Source organism: Mytilus trossulus, chromosome 1 (assembly GCF_036588685.1).
Source record: "Mytilus trossulus isolate FHL-02 chromosome 1, PNRI_Mtr1.1.1.hap1, whole genome shotgun sequence".
Classification (NCBI taxonomy): domain Eukaryota; kingdom Metazoa; phylum Mollusca; class Bivalvia; order Mytilida; family Mytilidae; genus Mytilus; species Mytilus trossulus.
Window position 1 is genome coordinate 40,959,764 of NC_086373.1, and position 17,621 is coordinate 40,977,384.

General features: G+C 31.6%; 1 protein-coding gene across 1 annotated transcript; it reads right to left on the reverse strand.

Moving 5' to 3' along the window:
* Positions 1-13,106: 13,106 nt before the first annotated feature.
* On the reverse strand, positions 13,107-14,209 carry LOC134718064 (uncharacterized). Its single transcript, XM_063580585.1, has 2 exons — positions 14,086-14,209; positions 13,107-13,714 (listed from the first exon to the last, which is right to left on the reverse strand). Exons 1-2 carry the CDS (start codon positions 14,207-14,209, stop codon positions 13,107-13,109), a joined length of 732 nt encoding a protein of 243 aa, XP_063436655.1.
* Positions 14,210-17,621: the final 3,412 nt, after the last annotated feature.

Below are 17,621 nucleotides of genomic sequence, written 5' to 3' on the forward strand. Positions count from 1 at the left end.
CACACAGCTATATTATTTATCATTCGAAAGGAAAACATGTGTAGATTTCATTTTTCCCGGTCGTAAAAGTGAAATATGGTGCATTTTTTTTTAAATTGGGATCAAAGGTCATTCAGAAAAAAATGAAAGAATAACACTTTTGTAGTATTATTGTCTTATTTGAAGCAGCTGGTAATATATATAATTCAAATTTTCCTTTACACGATACTATGATAACGTCTCTCTGATTCTTAGTTGTATAGTTCATGATTTGGCGATAATTGACGTCATTTTGACGTTTTCACTCTGCTATAGGTAAAACGGTACTTTCTACAAAAACGACGTATAATAACAAATATTTGATCTTAAATGTGTTAAAATTTACTTTAATTGATGGTGTGTCATTCAACATAAAAAAATATGATGAAATATTTGTACGTTGGACGAGTAAAAGGGAGAGAAAACAATGCAATAAAGAGAGTAAAAAGTAGACGTCGTTGTCCCATCAACAGTGACAATAGTCTCCTGTTTGTTAACAGCCTACAAACCGTGTCAAGATCGGAAATCACTATGATCTTAAATGTTTAATACAACCACAAGCAAAGTTAAAGAGGATATATGAATTACATTTTAAGTCTGTCCGTCCGTCAGTCCCCACTTGTTTGCGGTCCGTGTCGAATTAAATCAGGTAACATATACATGTATACATATATACAGTTCATTCAAAACCAATGATTTCAAATATAAAATGCATTGCTTTGAACTATAGAGCTGATGTTAAACACACTAAGTTCAGAGATGTATTATGGGATGGCACGTGGTTCTTCATAAATCAAATCAGTTCATTTTGACTTTGACATTGACATTTGAGCCGTCAAGTTTTCAAACATTGTTTGATTCGTGCTGTCTGGTTTGAGTCCGGTCCATATCCTTTGAACCGCTGAACCTTGAATTTCCAAACTATTGTTATGTGTTTACTTTTCTACATTGGTTAGAGGTATATATAGGGGGAGGGTTGAGATCTCACAAACATGTTTAACCCCGCCGCACTTTTGCGCCTGTCCCAAGTCAGGAGCCTCTGGCCTTTGTTAGTCTTGTATTATTTTAATTTTAGTTTCTTGTGTACAATTTGGATATTAGTATGGCGTTCATTATCACTGGACTAGTATATATTTGTTTAGGGGCCAGCTGAAGGACGCCTCCGGGTGCGGTAATTTCTCGCTACATTGAAGACCTGTTGGTGACCTTCTGCTGTTGTTTTTTATTTGGTCGGGTTGTTGTCTCTTTGACACATTCCCCATTTCCATTCTTAATTTTAAATACATCATATAATAGGGGATGGTCATAAACTAAAATCAGGTCACTGTGATATGGATTAAATCATAATGGAATCCTGCCCGCGACATATATAGCTGCAAAACTAAGGTTTACCAAACTTCAGATACAGAAGTCGGTTTCACAGAAAAACTTAAGACAAGATTAATCGTCAGTAAACTGAACTGTTCATGACTTACGACCAGCTTTAGTCGTAAGATGTGTTGTGAAACTGTCTGACCCCAGATGCAAAATTAGAATGCGGTGATTTACAAACTAAAGTTAGGTCCCACGGTGACCTTTATTTTGACATTTGGGGTTATATACTTTACAAACACCTCTTAACGTATTTTTTTTATTACGACTACATTTATTTTCACTCACATTTGTGCAGTCAAAAGGTTTGCAGTTAAAAATGCAAGCATTAATTTCTTACCAGTATTCAAAACTTAGATATATAGATATTTATCAACTAATATGAATTTGCGGGATTTAGTTCGGCTAAACCTATATACAGTTTTTTGTCATTCTGGAGGAGTTTCTGTGAATTATCTATTTCTTTACAAGAAACGAAATAAATCTAATTTATTACAAATAATGCAATTTTCAATTTTGTGATTTTTAACAATATAAGACAGTCGAAATTCATATTTTAAAACTGAGCTTGTGAAGCTTTTGTTTTACTGGAACAATTCCTGATACTTCGCTGTTATTGACATAATTCTGTGTAACAGAGGCATAAAATGATTTCAGTACATGCACAAGTTCCCAAATGCATATATTTTTCCTTCACAAGAACAAATTTATCAAATCCTGAGTATGACGTATTAATACCACTTTTGTCATCCGTACTCATACTTGGGTAAACCTACTGCCGTATTTGTTTGTTATGACGCTATGTCTTTGTTTGCTAGCTTTCAGAACATGTAGTTTGAATGATGATGCACTTGGTGGTAGGCGTGACACGATGGCAATCTTTTTGGTTGGAAGTCTGATATGTAGCTTGCTCAAATCGTCTTGATTAGACTTATACATACTTATTTTGGGTTTCGGACACTTTACAGTTTTCTTGCAATTTGTGATAGACCCACCATCTATCGATGATTTCGAAAGCGTTAAAAGAGTTTTCTTAGGAACAAAGATAGATGATGAGCTGTTAGAAACTGTAAGAGCATGAACTGCTGGTAAAGGTACATATATTTAATAAAAAAAAAAAACTATACACGCACAATAAACATGGTGCATCGCCAACCATAATTCCCACTGGTTATAGAACTCGTAAACGGCACACAGTTGTTCCATGTCTAGAATACAACGAAGTGTCAGGTCATCGTCGACCCTCTGAAATTACTCCTCTTAAATTGTTAATCCGTATGTAGAATAAGAAGCCTGAAGCTATATCATATTATAAGCCCGGTACCTTTGATAAGTATGATTAAAAGGACACTTTGATCTCTGTATACCAGGGACTTAATGCTTTGAGGTAAACAACTATACATGTATCTTATCGTATGGCCTAAAATAAGAAGCAATAGCCAACACTGTATAATAAGCTATAAAGGTTCTAAAACAATTTTGTTTAGATACCCAAAAGCTTGATTCATGCTCAAAACTACAAACAAAAGCAAAAATCATAAAAAGCAACTAACGACAACCATAATGAATAACAAATGAATTTGAAAGAAATCAGGCATGTGATCGATTGTTTACGTTAGACACGCGTTTCGTCTACATAAGACTCATCAGTGACGCTCGAACAAAATTAAACTTCGAAGAAAATTTAAAAACACGTAATCTTATTTAAAATACGGCTTAGGTAATATATACGCCTGAGGTAGAACATTTATTGTATTTCAAATATCTACGAAGAATTCAAAATTTGTCAACTGAATGAATAGATATCCCCACATATTAAAGTTTTTATAGCATGTAAACATACAGGCTCTTGACGTGGCCTTAGCACATACACCATGCTTCCTCTAAAATACTGATCAAATTTGCCCCATCAATAAGTCTACCGTATGCGATGGTTAAAACGGTAGGAAATTTAAAAGGTGGACATATCTCACGTTTAAGTTCATGGGGGAAAATATCAGATTTGACACATTTTTGCGTACTTTTAGTGGCAAAACTAAAATGTGCATTGATCCAATTGATAAAGAAGTATGTTTAAAAAGTTATTCATAATATCTGCCTTTTGTAAGTGTAAATTGACTAAGAATAATAAGATATTGGTTTTCTACCAAGAAAAAACGTTGACATCTCAGCTTCTATGGTCCTTTGATTTTTGATTTTTTTTTATACTTTGCGTAATATTTGTACCAACAAAATTGCCTTTATGGTTATTCATACTCTTTTCGAAGCGTTTAGGTCCGTTAACTTGAGGGAAATTTACAGAGAAAGCGATTTCGGAAACTTGATTAAAAAGGGGGAGTGTGTAATAGTGTATAAAATCCAGAATAATAGTGATAACGATATGTTTTAAACAAGTAATGAACTTTTGAATAATACGAACTTCATTAAATTGGGTTTCAAGCCGAAAATATCTAAGAAATGAACAAAAATATGAAAATTGGCACGATTTTTATTTTAAAAAATCAAAAAATGTTACAAAAATCTGTTTTTTTCGCAAAAATTACTTCTTGTATTTTTGAAAAGTATTTTTTTTTATACATTGACATGTTAAACGTAAATATTTTTCGATTGTGACAACAGAAAATATAAAGCTACATGTTAATTTTTCACGCTTCAACACTGTTGGTCATTTTTAAATTGGAAGTATTTCTCGATTTTAATTCATTTTTTACAAAAATTGCACCGTACGATTTTTTTTACGACCGACCAAAAAAGGAAGTTCAGATATTATACTATAACATATAAAAAATTCAGCTGTGTGTTAGGTGGGTGCATTAAAGTCACTAACTAAGCGTCTTTTCTGAAAATGTCACTCGCCTATTAAATCTAGCACCTACATTATCTTATTTCAAGATACTGATAACATCGGTTCAATAAAAAAGGATAACTACGAATAAAGTGCGAATCGTAAAATTGATTGGTTTCCTCAACCATTTGTAATGTGTTCTTTTTTTCTGTTTCTTATAAACATCGTAGTTGATTTGTGAAGTTTTGCATTATATTCCTATACAGACAATAAAATCAGTTTTTTGAAACAAAAGACTTTCAAATTAACGCCGACACCTGAAAATTATAAAAACTGTTGTAGCCCCCCTAGTTCATGAATCAATTTATCGATTTGCACTTTGTACACAGGTCTCTTAAGCGTTAGAAGCATTCTTTTATTTTTTCGTTTTCATTGAAGTTTTAAATGTTGTTCGGAAGAATGAGAGCAACACAATGGTCTGTTTTTATATCCAGAAGACGGACAAGGATATCAAAAATCATGTCAAAATAGACATACCTAAACGCAGCAAAAAAAAACTTACAATGATCATTGTCAACCGATATAGTGCGGCCTAAGGAGACAACCTAAAACATGAGGGAAGTGGTTGTCAAAAAAGCATAGAAACTGGCAGTGTTAGTATCGATTTGAGAGGTTTTCTCCCGGAAACCGTTTTGAGTGACGAAATTATTTTATTGGAAGGTGACTCAATAAAAGTTGTTTTTGTGAAAATATCATCTGTTCTATCGTTGTAAATATTTTTGAAAATGCAGAAACTAATTGTGTAAATTAATGGATTTTTCATTCCTTGGACTATCATTCACTTGTAAGAATCAATTATGCTACCTTCAGCTGTCCAATATTTTTAAGAAATAGGAGGGTTATAAATATTGGACAGTTAAAGGTAACATAATGGTTTCTTACAGGTAATGATAGTCCAATCACTAAAATAAAAGCCGAGTACAACAATAGAATGACGTCACAACTATTTTTGGAACTTGAAATAGTAATACAGAAACTTCAGGAAGTCACAAAACATTATCAATGAAGGAAAACTCTCCCGAGAACCACTTGAAATTAACCATGACTGATGTGGTTCTGCAAGTATGTTGTATATTCCCAAGACCAAACTGAAATTTAACGGATTGAAATAAAAAAAAAAATGAACGATTTCTGAAAATATGAATTTAATGCAAGAGTGTCAATACTTCAGATTATCATAGATTTTTTTTAATAGTGATACTGAAAATGCATTGAATGACTTTAGCGTATCTTTGGTCTTGCGAGTTTAACACAATTTTCACTGTTTAAAAAAGCGATCATTTGCAATGGACCTCATTTGCAGGCCTTTTATTTGGTATTTTATTTCATCCTGTCTGGACTCCTAATGTTAAGCTTTAATTTTAGATTTACATATGTCTAAAGATACTGATAAAAAACCTACAAAAATATAACATTTTACCATTGTAGTTCGTATATTTACAATATAATGTCTGTACAGATTTAAGGTAATATAGTTTAATTTAATACTGGTTTTATAACTTAAAGAAGTTTCAAAATGCCTAAACAGGAAAAATGTTTAAGCATGAAACTAGCATTTTTAGAGCCTCAAATAATGAAAATATAGAACTAATGAACATGTTGAAACATATTTTTTGATTATTATAAACTAACATATTCCTTTGAAAAAAAGGAAACCAGTACATTTCTTCACCCCTATCATGACTAACCCAAATGTAAAGAAATCAACAAGAACAGTATGTAACATAATGTGTTTCTAAAAATAATAGACCAAAAACAAATTCGGACAAATACAGGATTCAAGAAACTATTTCACAAAACTAAATTTAAAATATTTTCAAAATAATTTTTCTGAAAGATGTATTGAAAGACCAAACATTTTGATAATTTGCCTATTATCAATCCATTTTTGTCGAATAAAAGTGTGAAATCTAACAATTTAATTATTATTATTATAACTATATAACACTGTGTGAAGATGGATAGATACTAAATGTTCCACCCAAGGTATGATATTTATTTATACATATAGACAGTAATATTGGTAATGATGCAGTTGTAGTGGATGAACAACATCCATGTATATGTATGATAAATAAAAAGAATTTATAAACGGAAGATCTCATATTCAAACCTGCCAGTGAAGAATTTGTAATTAAAACAAATAAACAAGGTAAAGACTGAAAAGACTACAGGATATGATGATTTATCAAGCTGGCAAAGCCTATGATTGTAACACCAATAAAGAAATAATTAATAAATTTATTGAGTTGGCAATGTTTCTTGAAAGCTAAAAAGGTGCATAGGTCAAACACTATTTTGAAGAAAAATAATATACTGGAGAAGTGAACCAGTGAACCGCCTTCTATTTAATTTATTTTTCAAATCTAGTCAATCGATAATTTTTGTTCAGTTAACTGAGTTGTGGTGTACCATTTTAATCCTTTTTTACGCCATTTAGAGCTGGTTTCGGATGTCAAACTGGATAACTGAAAATAAGTGGAGACTTGAAAAAGACATTGGATGAAAATAAATGTGTATTTTTTATTTTAATTGATTGATCAAAAGCTATCGTACTGTGCCATATAATTTACTTTTATCGAAATAGCAAGCTTAATAATGGTCTGTCACAAAAATCTATTTCTTTATAAAAAATAATATAGTTATCTAGCAGAACATAGTGTTTCAAAAGTAATAATATCTGAAGTATATTGGAAACTTTGTATGAAGGAGTGCCACAAGGATCAATATTACATCCTGTACTTTTTGTCAACGATACGTTTATTTTGTACACAATAGTACTATGCAAAAATATGAAGATGATAGTACTCTTATTCCATGATATTGAAAAATTTAATGTAGTTAGACATTTGAAGAGGGATATAAAATGCTGGATTGGTTTGAAAACAATTTAATGCAGATAAATTCAAGACTTTGGCTTCCGAAAATCAAACTTTTAATCATGTTATTGTATGGAAGTAAGGTAGAATATGAAAAAGATGTGAAATTACTTGGTGTGAAAGTAGACTATAAATAAACTTTTGATGAACGCCTGTCAGAAATTTGTTAAAAAAAACATCAAGACAGCTTAATTTACTAAAAAGGATTGAATAATACCTTAAAAAATATATATATATTAACTATATAATCATGATGAAACTCATTTGTATTATCCAATTTAAATTATTGTCCAATTTCATGGGACTTCTACAGTGTAAAATAATTCAGCTGGGACAGAGAAAATACAAGAACGACTAATAAGATTTATATGTAATGATTATAATGTATCATATACAGAACTGCAAGAAAAAACAAAATTGCCTTTATTGAGGTAAACAGAATGTTTTTGTATTTAGCTTTAACAACAAGTTGTAGCGGTTTGGCCTCATTACAAATTTCTAAGAGAGCTCTTATTTGTAGTCCGTTGGAAATATGCGACATGCAGGTATTCGGTTAAGCTGTTGATAAATGATGAATCGGAAAACGCCTGATACCGAATTTCAAGTAGATCCTAAGTTGTAGTTCCCTTGAAAAATGAGACAATTATTTAATATATCTTCATCAGGAAGTGAACGAGCGACGAATCTAAAGACGAATTACACGGTATAACATGTTGACATGAAGCGGATTATCCCATTCAACAAATTTCAAGAACTTTTTTTTAAATTTAGTCCTTTTTATTAGCAGTTAAGTACGAATTCAGGATTTGGCCAGTTTTACGAATAATTTCACTAGAGAATGTAGTATAAAAGTCCACTTCATTGAGCTCAGTTCATTTTCAGTCAAATGCATTCTGTGTGAAATTAAGATTTGAAAACATACAATCCATAATTGCATATTAATTGGTAGGTCAGGTGGTTGAAAATTGGAATACAAATCTCATTTAATGTCTGTTAATGATTATTAAAGTTTTATTCCATTGAACGTGTTTTCCAACATGTTCAAGACAACCAAATAAAAGAAAACATTAAATAGACCAAACAGCTGATACCTACAATATGATCCCAGTTATTTTTGAAACACATTTAAACCATCTATACTGCATACTGAATTGTACAAAATACAATTGGTCATTCATTTGGTCCGAGACCACAATTAATTCGCAGTGCATTTCTATTAGAACATAAATGAAAATTAAAAAATTCCCACTTGCGCTTTCTCAATGAAATTTTTACAGTGTGTTGTACTACTTTTGGGACAAGTTATATCAAGACAACCAAAATTATAGAAAACTTCATCGTCTCTAACTCAAAATATGGACAATTTTGTATTTAGGGTTTCTTGAAATCTTTTGACAGCTTCCGAAGTGCTAATTTTTAACCTTTTTCAGCTGGACCAAATCACTACTTTCCTGTAAAATTCTGGACCCAAAATCTTTTACAGTGTTATTTCACCCCCCTACTTACAATTTTAGGCATTAAACATGGAGAAATAAATTTGGAAGGGGTATAAAAATTAATGGTATCCCACTGTTAACACTAGGGACTATATTCGTGAACAACGAAAATCAAGGGACGACAATTGTGGTCTCGGACCATTTATACATGTATTTATGTAAAGGGACGGAACACACAAGGCATAACAGACTTCTTAAACTATCTTACATTGTTTCACTTTTATCTTTTTTGTTAAAACTAAATTTGTGTTAATGGTAATGACATTAATGCTGTTTTTATACCACATTTTAAAAACCCTTTTTCATTAGCACCTTAGTTCATTATTTATAACTTTCCCGACATCATAACAATTTAGAACAAAAATATATCTGCAATACTTTCATTTCAAATTTAGGCAACTACTATGATCTACTATAGTCTCATGTTTCTTATTTCTTTTTATCTTAACAATTTATCGTAATTGACTTCTCCTAGAAATAAAAAATCATGAACAAATAAATTGGATCTACCATTTTATTAAAATTTAATTTTGAATTTATTGTTTTTTCTCTTATATACCATCAACCTGGCCGTAGGTGTTTAGACAGAAACAATTCCAAAGAAAGAATCCAAACTGCAAAGGAAAGAAGACTGTATGCATATATTAGCTGAACTAGCCCGACGGGTCATGCAAGGTATTGTCATCACTTTTCTTTCATCGAATGTACACTTTTCACATTTGAATCTTTTGCAAAACTGTTCTTGCCAAATAGAACCATACGTAGCAGGGATCTTCATATTTTCAGGTACTTTACAAAGTTTTATATCTTTTTTTTTTTCGTAAATCTGAATTTTAAAATGGCTACATGGGCAAAAGATGTATTCTGATTACTTGAATTACAAGGGTCTTCTAAGAGGCTCTTGTCATACTGATATAAAATATTGTGGGAATGATCTATAGATTTATTTTATAATTAAGAGTTATTAATATTCCTTTCAATCCAAATTTCAGATGACAACCACCATTGAACAAAATTAACATACAACTATGAGAAAAAAATATCTCACAGTTAAACGAAATTTTGCACTAATGATACTGGAATGATCATATAATGTACTTACCGAACCGAAATCAGAAATCACCAACACGGTAGAATATAATATAACATACGAGAACATATGCATAAGGCTTCGGAGAAAATCTTACTCATAAAAACAAAGCCATGCTAACCAGATATTGATTAAATGATATTGGTTAATTTTGAGGTTTTGCTACTAATTATAAATAAAGGTTGTTGTCATCGTTCAACACGAAAAATAGGAACAATCGAGAAAGGCATAGAAAAGCTCAGAAAAGATATGATGGGCACGACCATGCATAAACTATATAGAGAAACACTGTCAGACATACTTACACTAATTACACAATTACTGTCCACACTGATTTGTGTCCACACTTCTTCTATTAAGGTCAAATAATCTTTGTTTGAAAAAACATACCGCGAAACACTGTTCTTGTCATTTGCACCTTAACAGTAAGACGTCGTAAGACTGATTCTGGTTTCAATTACCAATATAAGATTTTTTTCGATCTTCTTTTACGCTTTATAATGGAATCATATTGAACAAAAAGAATACCTTAGAGTGAAACATACAAGTGTTTTATATACTGTTGAAGAAATCACAATTACCCGTGGTTGGGTGGGGTGGGGAGTGGTTGATAGTCCATTGTGACCCATCAAAGTCTTCATTGTCCTTACAAATAGTAAATTTCGTAAAATATTGCAGAAAAGGCCAGTCAATAAGCAGAAGGGTTTTCAAATACCATCATTTCAAAAATAAAGCAATGTACCCTAGATGTTCTTCTGCTAGCATTGAGATATTGGTGCATATATTGTGGGAGTGGTCCATACATGTAAATTTCGCAAAAAATATTGCAGGATAGGCCGGCCAAATTAACGTTTTTTCCGTATCGTCCTTTACAACTTCGGTCATTAGTTCAAGCGAGAAATATATAACAGGATCCAACTGTAAAAGAATAAATTATTTTGAACGCCAACAAATCCTAAACGGAAATTAAGGGCTGTTTTATCCCGCTTGAGCAAAAATTTAAATGTCTGTTTATTTCAGAAGTTATTGTTTTGAAAGACTATAAGCATAATAATTTTTTAAACGAACTTGGAGACGTTTTAGCAATTGTTCGACTTCGCGTTTGTTCAAATGATCTTGAGCAAATAGAGAGTCATTTGAACTAAAACTTTCTGAATATGTATGAAAATGTAATATTGAGAATTTGTACGTTGTTTGAATACTTTCTTATTCAAAGATAAAGCGCGATATGACTACAAAGTTAACATGGAAGTTGGAAAACGGAAGAAAGTTTCTAGGAATTCTATGGACATTGTGCAAATGAAATTTGGCTCCAAGTTGGTATATGTTTACCCGTTATATTGATATTACTAGTAGCATTAACTTCTCATTTTGCTGTAATACAGATAATATGACTGTCCAAGCTTTACCTACAAGTATCTGACAACACTCCATTTAACTTTCTGTTCTGGTATTTCAGCCTTCAAATTTTTCACAATGTGTACTACCGACAAAACCAGAGGATCCCAAAAGTTCTTTAAAACAGATACGATTAAACGTTTTCATATCCTTGTAAGCAAAAGTTGGACACAGGATTTGTGATCAGATAGTTTTGAGTGTCATCATATTTCTTATAATAGGTGGATTAAGAGTAAATAGGTGGACATTGGGAATTTGTTTTTTTTTTAATCAATAAAAACAAAAAAAATTATATTTGTGTCATTTTAATAGGGCAACATCTTAAATTAGAATTTACCTTTTTTTGAATCAGCTAAAAATATGATTGTTTGAGGAATATGACAAATTTTAAATAAAATGACCAGTTACTAGTATTTTGACGCAAAAACTAAGATTTTATCATCAAACGAAACAGGAACAATTGTCAAATGTAACTTCACTTGAATCTTCACAAACATGAATTTATAAGGAAATTGATAAATGTTGATTACAAGAAACAAGTATAATTTGACAAAAACAAAGACTTTTATCATCAGATCTCAGGGAACAAGAAACCCGAAATTTTGTCAAATGTAACTATATTTAAATCATCACAAATATAATGGGAAACTGACAAAACCTCGTAACCAGGAACAAGTCTGTTTAGGAAAAACTAGAAGATTTTTATCACAAATCGCCGAAAAAAGGAAACCGGAAAATTTGTCAAATGTAATGTAACTAGAAGACTTTTTTTGTTTAATATTTATTAAAATATATCCTGAATAAGTTGAAATATTCAAAATCTCTCATGACAAATATACTTATAATATCTCAGACGAAAGCTGTAAAGCCTTTAAAATATCATCCTAAACTGGAAGATTAAATAAAATGTTACTATTTAGAAAAAAAATTGCTGCACATTGCTATGATTTAATTTCTTTTTTCACATTATATCTGCATCAATTAAAAAAGAATAAATAAAAATTTAAACATAGCCCTAACAAGCTATTATTATACATTAAAAGTTCTCATTTTGATGTAAAATTATAGTCTGTTCTTCAGTTGACTGTGACAGATAGGCACTTTGTACTTACATGGGCAACACGACGGGTGACACATGTGGAGCATGATTTGCTTTCCCTTCCGGAACACTTGAGATCGCCCCGAGTTTCTCAGTCTTTAGTATTCATTTTTGGTTTGTCTTTTCGTGGGTTTTTTTTTGTTGTTTTTTGCCATGGCATTGTTAGTTTGTTTTCGACTATTTTTTTAATATTACAGATACACAGACACAAACAAATCTTTTTTTTTTAATTTTATCTGTTGCGTCAGACGTCAGAATAGAATATAATCCTCTTCCGACTGTGGAATATTAAAATTTTGATTCATATTTGTTATTCGTTTATTGTTTTACTAATAAACTGGCCGTTGATTTGTCGTTCCAAATGCCACAATTAGTCATCCCTTGCATTTTGTAGGTGACTTTATGATATGGATGTTTCACCTTGTTGAAGGCCGTACGGTTACCGTTGGTTCTTTACATTCATGACTTATGTTGGATAGTTGTTTCATTGATCAATCATACTACATCTCCTTATTCGAGAGCGTACGGTGTGAATCGCTTTTTTTGTGTTACATTTGTACATGTAATTTTAAAAAAACTTCTTAATTATATCAGCTAATTTATGTTATTTGTTCTTTCTGTTTATTTTTCTAACAAAATATTACATTGATAGTAGTTGATGTACACTACTCCACTTCACTAAAATAACTCAAGTCTGGTTAAAACTATTACAGGGGTGATATGCTCCAATTATATGATTGATTCAGCTGTGTCAAGAACACATTTAAAAATTAACACATAAAAAAGGGTACATGCATCAAGTTCTGTGGTGTGGTTCACTTAACAGAGAAATTAGACAAGCTGTATTCTTTAGAATAGAACAATTGCATTATAAGCCATAGAAAACGGGTAGCATTATTTAGTTTTCATATTACATAAGACTGTCTACCATTTTAACGGCATGAAATTTTCCGTAGTCTTCATTATTTCCTTTGTGACATCCAATTAATAAATATCCTTCAACATCAAAGAATAAACTAAGTGGAGATTGGATTCCAAGATCGTTCTTAACTAACTGCAGAGCAAGTAAATCTCCATTCGAATTTAAAACATGTAGTGCATTGCTACTTGGATCAGAAACTACAATGTTATTACTTGGCGTAATAGTAATTCCTTGTGGTTTAAATGTTTCTAAATACGTTTGTCCGTCAAAGGTAAACTGCAAGTGACCATTTCTATGTATAGCTACTATTCTACCGTTGTTGTCATTGTCAAAGCGGTCATTTACATAGACAACATTTCTAAAATCAGTGCGAATTCGTAATGCATAACTGTCCAATTTGATCCCCTTTTTGTCGAATTCTGATGTTACTTTCCGTTTATAATCACTGTCGAAAATTATCACTTGTCTGACAGAACAATCCTTGACTGCAAACGGTGGTCCTTGTTCTCCAATTCCAACTATTACTTCATTCTCCTTGTTTACATGTATGGCCACAGATATCATCGGAGAAGTATCTAAAACAGTTTTTACTTCACCTACAGGTGATAACATTTGAATTTTGTTGTCATGGTTTCAATAAAAAGTATTTCACCGCCTTTGTTTATTGCAATATCACACACCTTTCTCTTTAACGTCTGCAAAATTAGCATTGCTGGTTTTAAAAGTTTCCCTTTCACTAATTGATTGTCTTTACAATTTTTAATGTTTGAGCTAAAGTAAAGCAAGTTGTCATCCGACCTGAGTAAAGTATGAACAGCTAGCAAAGGAGTTGAGAATGAATTTAAAATTGACAAAATAATTGCAAACGTTACCTCCTGGGAACCAATTGATAATCTGCTCATTTCCTGAATGGAAACAACGTCATAATCTTGTGCAGAATGAAGTCCTTGGTGAAAAGTGACTTTACAGGAGTTACACATGCGAACATCGCAGTCTTTGCATTCCCATTTAATTTCTGGTCCTTTACAGAAGTAGCATGGCACTGGCACTTGGGCTTTTCTTCTACTTGTGGATTCTAATGATGTCGCCATTTCTTACTGTTTTAAAACTTAATACTATTGTAAAACTACGTCCTGTTTATTGTTATTAAGCAAACCGTGTCAAAGTTTCATACTTAATATACCTCGATGAACAATGTATTTATAGTTTGATCTTTAGGACTTAAAGTCATATGAAAAGAGTTTCTGGTAATTATTAAGTTGAGGAAATAATTGAACTTAGTCTAGTGTATGCATATATATACATCTAGCTTAGTCATCTACGCCCAGTTTTTTTTTTACATTATTAAGAATCCATGCAGTATAGTCGACATTAAGTATTGCTGATGAAAAGTTTTACCTGCAAGTAAACTTTGGTTTATTGGCGTTGATGTTAACGGATCGTTACCGTTTGAATAATAAAGAACATAGAATCAATCAACAAGTGGACAATAAGTGCGACGATAGAGTGGTGCATGTATATATGTGTTTTTTTTTATGTTTTTCATACATACCCAATTGTTAACTAAGTTTTGTCATAACAGTTAATTATTGATTTAGAACATTATACCGCTTTACCTTTGTACTATTATACCTTTATTTTAGGGTCATTAAATAAGCCAACGGTTTCTACTGACCCCTCATCTTGTAATGTCGTAATGCAATTTCTCGTCTCATAATAATATATTTATATATTTTAAACTTATTAAAAATAAAACTTATTTAGGTGTGCGCAGCTAAACACTTAACACGAACATATGAATTTATACGGGTTCCAATTTTCGCCATTCAATACAGACTTAAAATTATTCAAAGTCTTTGCCGTCACAGTTAAATCTGACAGGTTATTCTACTGATCCACTACTCTAATTCAAAAATATTTTTAGTCTATGTGTCGTCTTGCACTGTTTAAAAAAAACATTTAGGAATGACCTCTAGTATTATTAGATGGTGCTAAAGTACAAAGGGTCATCCAGTTTATATCATCTATACAATACAACGCTTTGTAGACTTGTATGATATCATTCATATCCCAACGATATTCCAAGGTTGGCAAACCTAATGAACGCTTTTTAACAGTTTAGTGGCCCTTCTTTGTACCGATTCCAGTTTGCGGATGTCTTTTTTAAGGTACAGTGACCAGACATATGTCGCATATTCTTATAGTGGACGAACTATTGATTAATAAATAGTGAGAAACATATCCTGATCCATGTAATCAAAAGAATGATGCATAGGACATACCACTCTCTGCGCTTTATTATAAATTTATATCACTTATATGTTTTTCAAATTTTAAATTAGACTCGAAAGTTACTCCCCTATCTTTTTCTTCGTTCATTGTAGATAACGCAATAAAATTTCAAGATTCATCCAACATGGTATAACGATATTGCAGGTCATTGTCAGGATTAATATGGAAATACTTTACATTTAGCAGCATTAAGTTTTTATTTCCACATTTCTGACCATACACATAAACTGTCCAAATGTTCCTGTTACCTACATCGCTCATAATCTGACGAGACTTTAAAATAAACTTTACAATCATCAGCAAACATTTTCACTATTCCCTCTACTACATCAGGAAGGTCACTTATAAATGTGAAGAAAAAAAAGAACAGGTCCTTAAACTCTTCCTTGTGGTTCATTTCTGACCACGTCTGACCATGTTGAATGTGAGTTATTTATACAAACACATTGCTTACGCCCAGATAGAAAACGTTTTATCCAATATTCAAAATACAGCCCTGTATTCCAAGTTTTTCAAGTTTCAAAAGTAAACGTTGATGTTGCACGGTATCAAATGCCTTGGAAAAATCAAGAAAATTGAGTCTAGTTAAAAACCACTATCAATTAATTTTTACCACTCATCCAACATGTCCAAAACCTACAAGACTTAAGTTATACATGATCTCCCGGGACGGAATCTATATTGACTACTTGTAAAACGATTGTTCGTGAGAATATACTTCATAATATTGTCTCTAATAATGGATTCACAATCTTGCATACTACTGATGTTACACTTACAGGTCTGTAATTACCAGGTATCAGCTTTTTTCCATTCTTAAATATTGGTGACACGATGGCTTTTTTCCAATCGTCTGGAACTTTACCCTCTTGGGTAGACTTATTAAAAAATTTAAACAAGGGATAAAAAATTGCATGTCTTACTTCGGATGAAGACTATCAGGTTCTTCAAACTTATCTGTCTTTAATTTATTAAGTTTTGTTTATCACATCTTCCTGACAAATATTAATATCATCTAATATATTGTTCGACTCTAAATTAGTATCCTTATCATTCAAGTCTTCTGTTTGAGTAAACACACTAGTAAAAAACTGATTTAAAACTTCCACTTTATCAGCAGTACTAGATACTAAAGTACCATCCGGTTTATCAAGAGTGCCTATTCCCGATCTAGTCTTGAGTTTACTGTTGACATAAGTCCAAAACGACTTAATTTAATCTTTGATTGTAAGGCCACTTTTTGTTCAAAACTAAGTTTGGCATTTCTAACAGCATTAGCACATTCATTACGATCCTTCATATATTTAGCATATGACAAATTATTTCTTAAATATTTATATTTTTTCCATGATTTACGTTTATGACAATTGCAGACTTAGTAGTTCTATCAATGCACAGCGGTGGGCTTATAAATTTACGCTCAGTCTTTTTTTCTTCGGGATAAATCTATCAATATTTTCCGACATAATATAAATCTTATATTTTTTAATTTCAGAATCGATTATTACTATCTTCTTTCCGCGTTTTTTCCATTTTCTCTAATTGTTGTTTTCTCTCACACTTGCGTTGTGCGAATTAGAGTATGGGATGACAATAATTCATTAGCAGTACATTCTGATTGTATTCAAATTTTGGGATGATCTATAATAATCATGGAATCGATAATATATATCAGTATTTCGTGTGTTTTTCAGTATAGATGACATCTAATTAATCATCAAGATAACCATGAAGACTGCTAATGGTCACATAACCCGATATATACATAAACATTAATATAGATAGAGTCCTCGGGTAATTAGACTTTTCTAGGTCTGTTTGATTTATAAAAATTAATTAATCATAATTTTAACCTGTATAAGAATGAGTTTTTTGTAGATCGAATGGTTAACCGTTGTTTCGCCTTTAATGATGACATTAGTTTCCTTCTAAAGGTTGAACACGACTAATACATGCGCAACCAATCTCTAGCTAATGGTTTAAATTGAAGTGCACATGCATACGGATTTAACGAGGTCGAATCATTCACTCGCAATTGAACAATTAATCTGCGATGGGTATAAGCTTATTTTGACAAAAATGAACTAACTGCTGATAAAAGCGAATTATTATTTCACTTTCCACTTTTATTAATAATTGAACAAAAAGAAAATCATTTTTTTCAAATAGTACATGTTTGAAACTGAAAATTTTGTTTTCTTATACTTGTGG

What these genes read in the sequence shown, in the direction of transcription:
- LOC134718064 (XM_063580585.1), bottom strand. Translation starts at nt 14,209, where the DNA reads ATGGCGACATCATTAGAATCCACAAGTAGAAGAAAAGCCCAAGTGCCA. An exon ending in TGTTCGCATGTGTAACTCCT is followed by an intron (nt 13,715 to 14,085) that starts GTAAAGTCACTT and finishes TATCACCTGTAG; the next exon opens with GTGAAGTAAAAACTGTTTTA.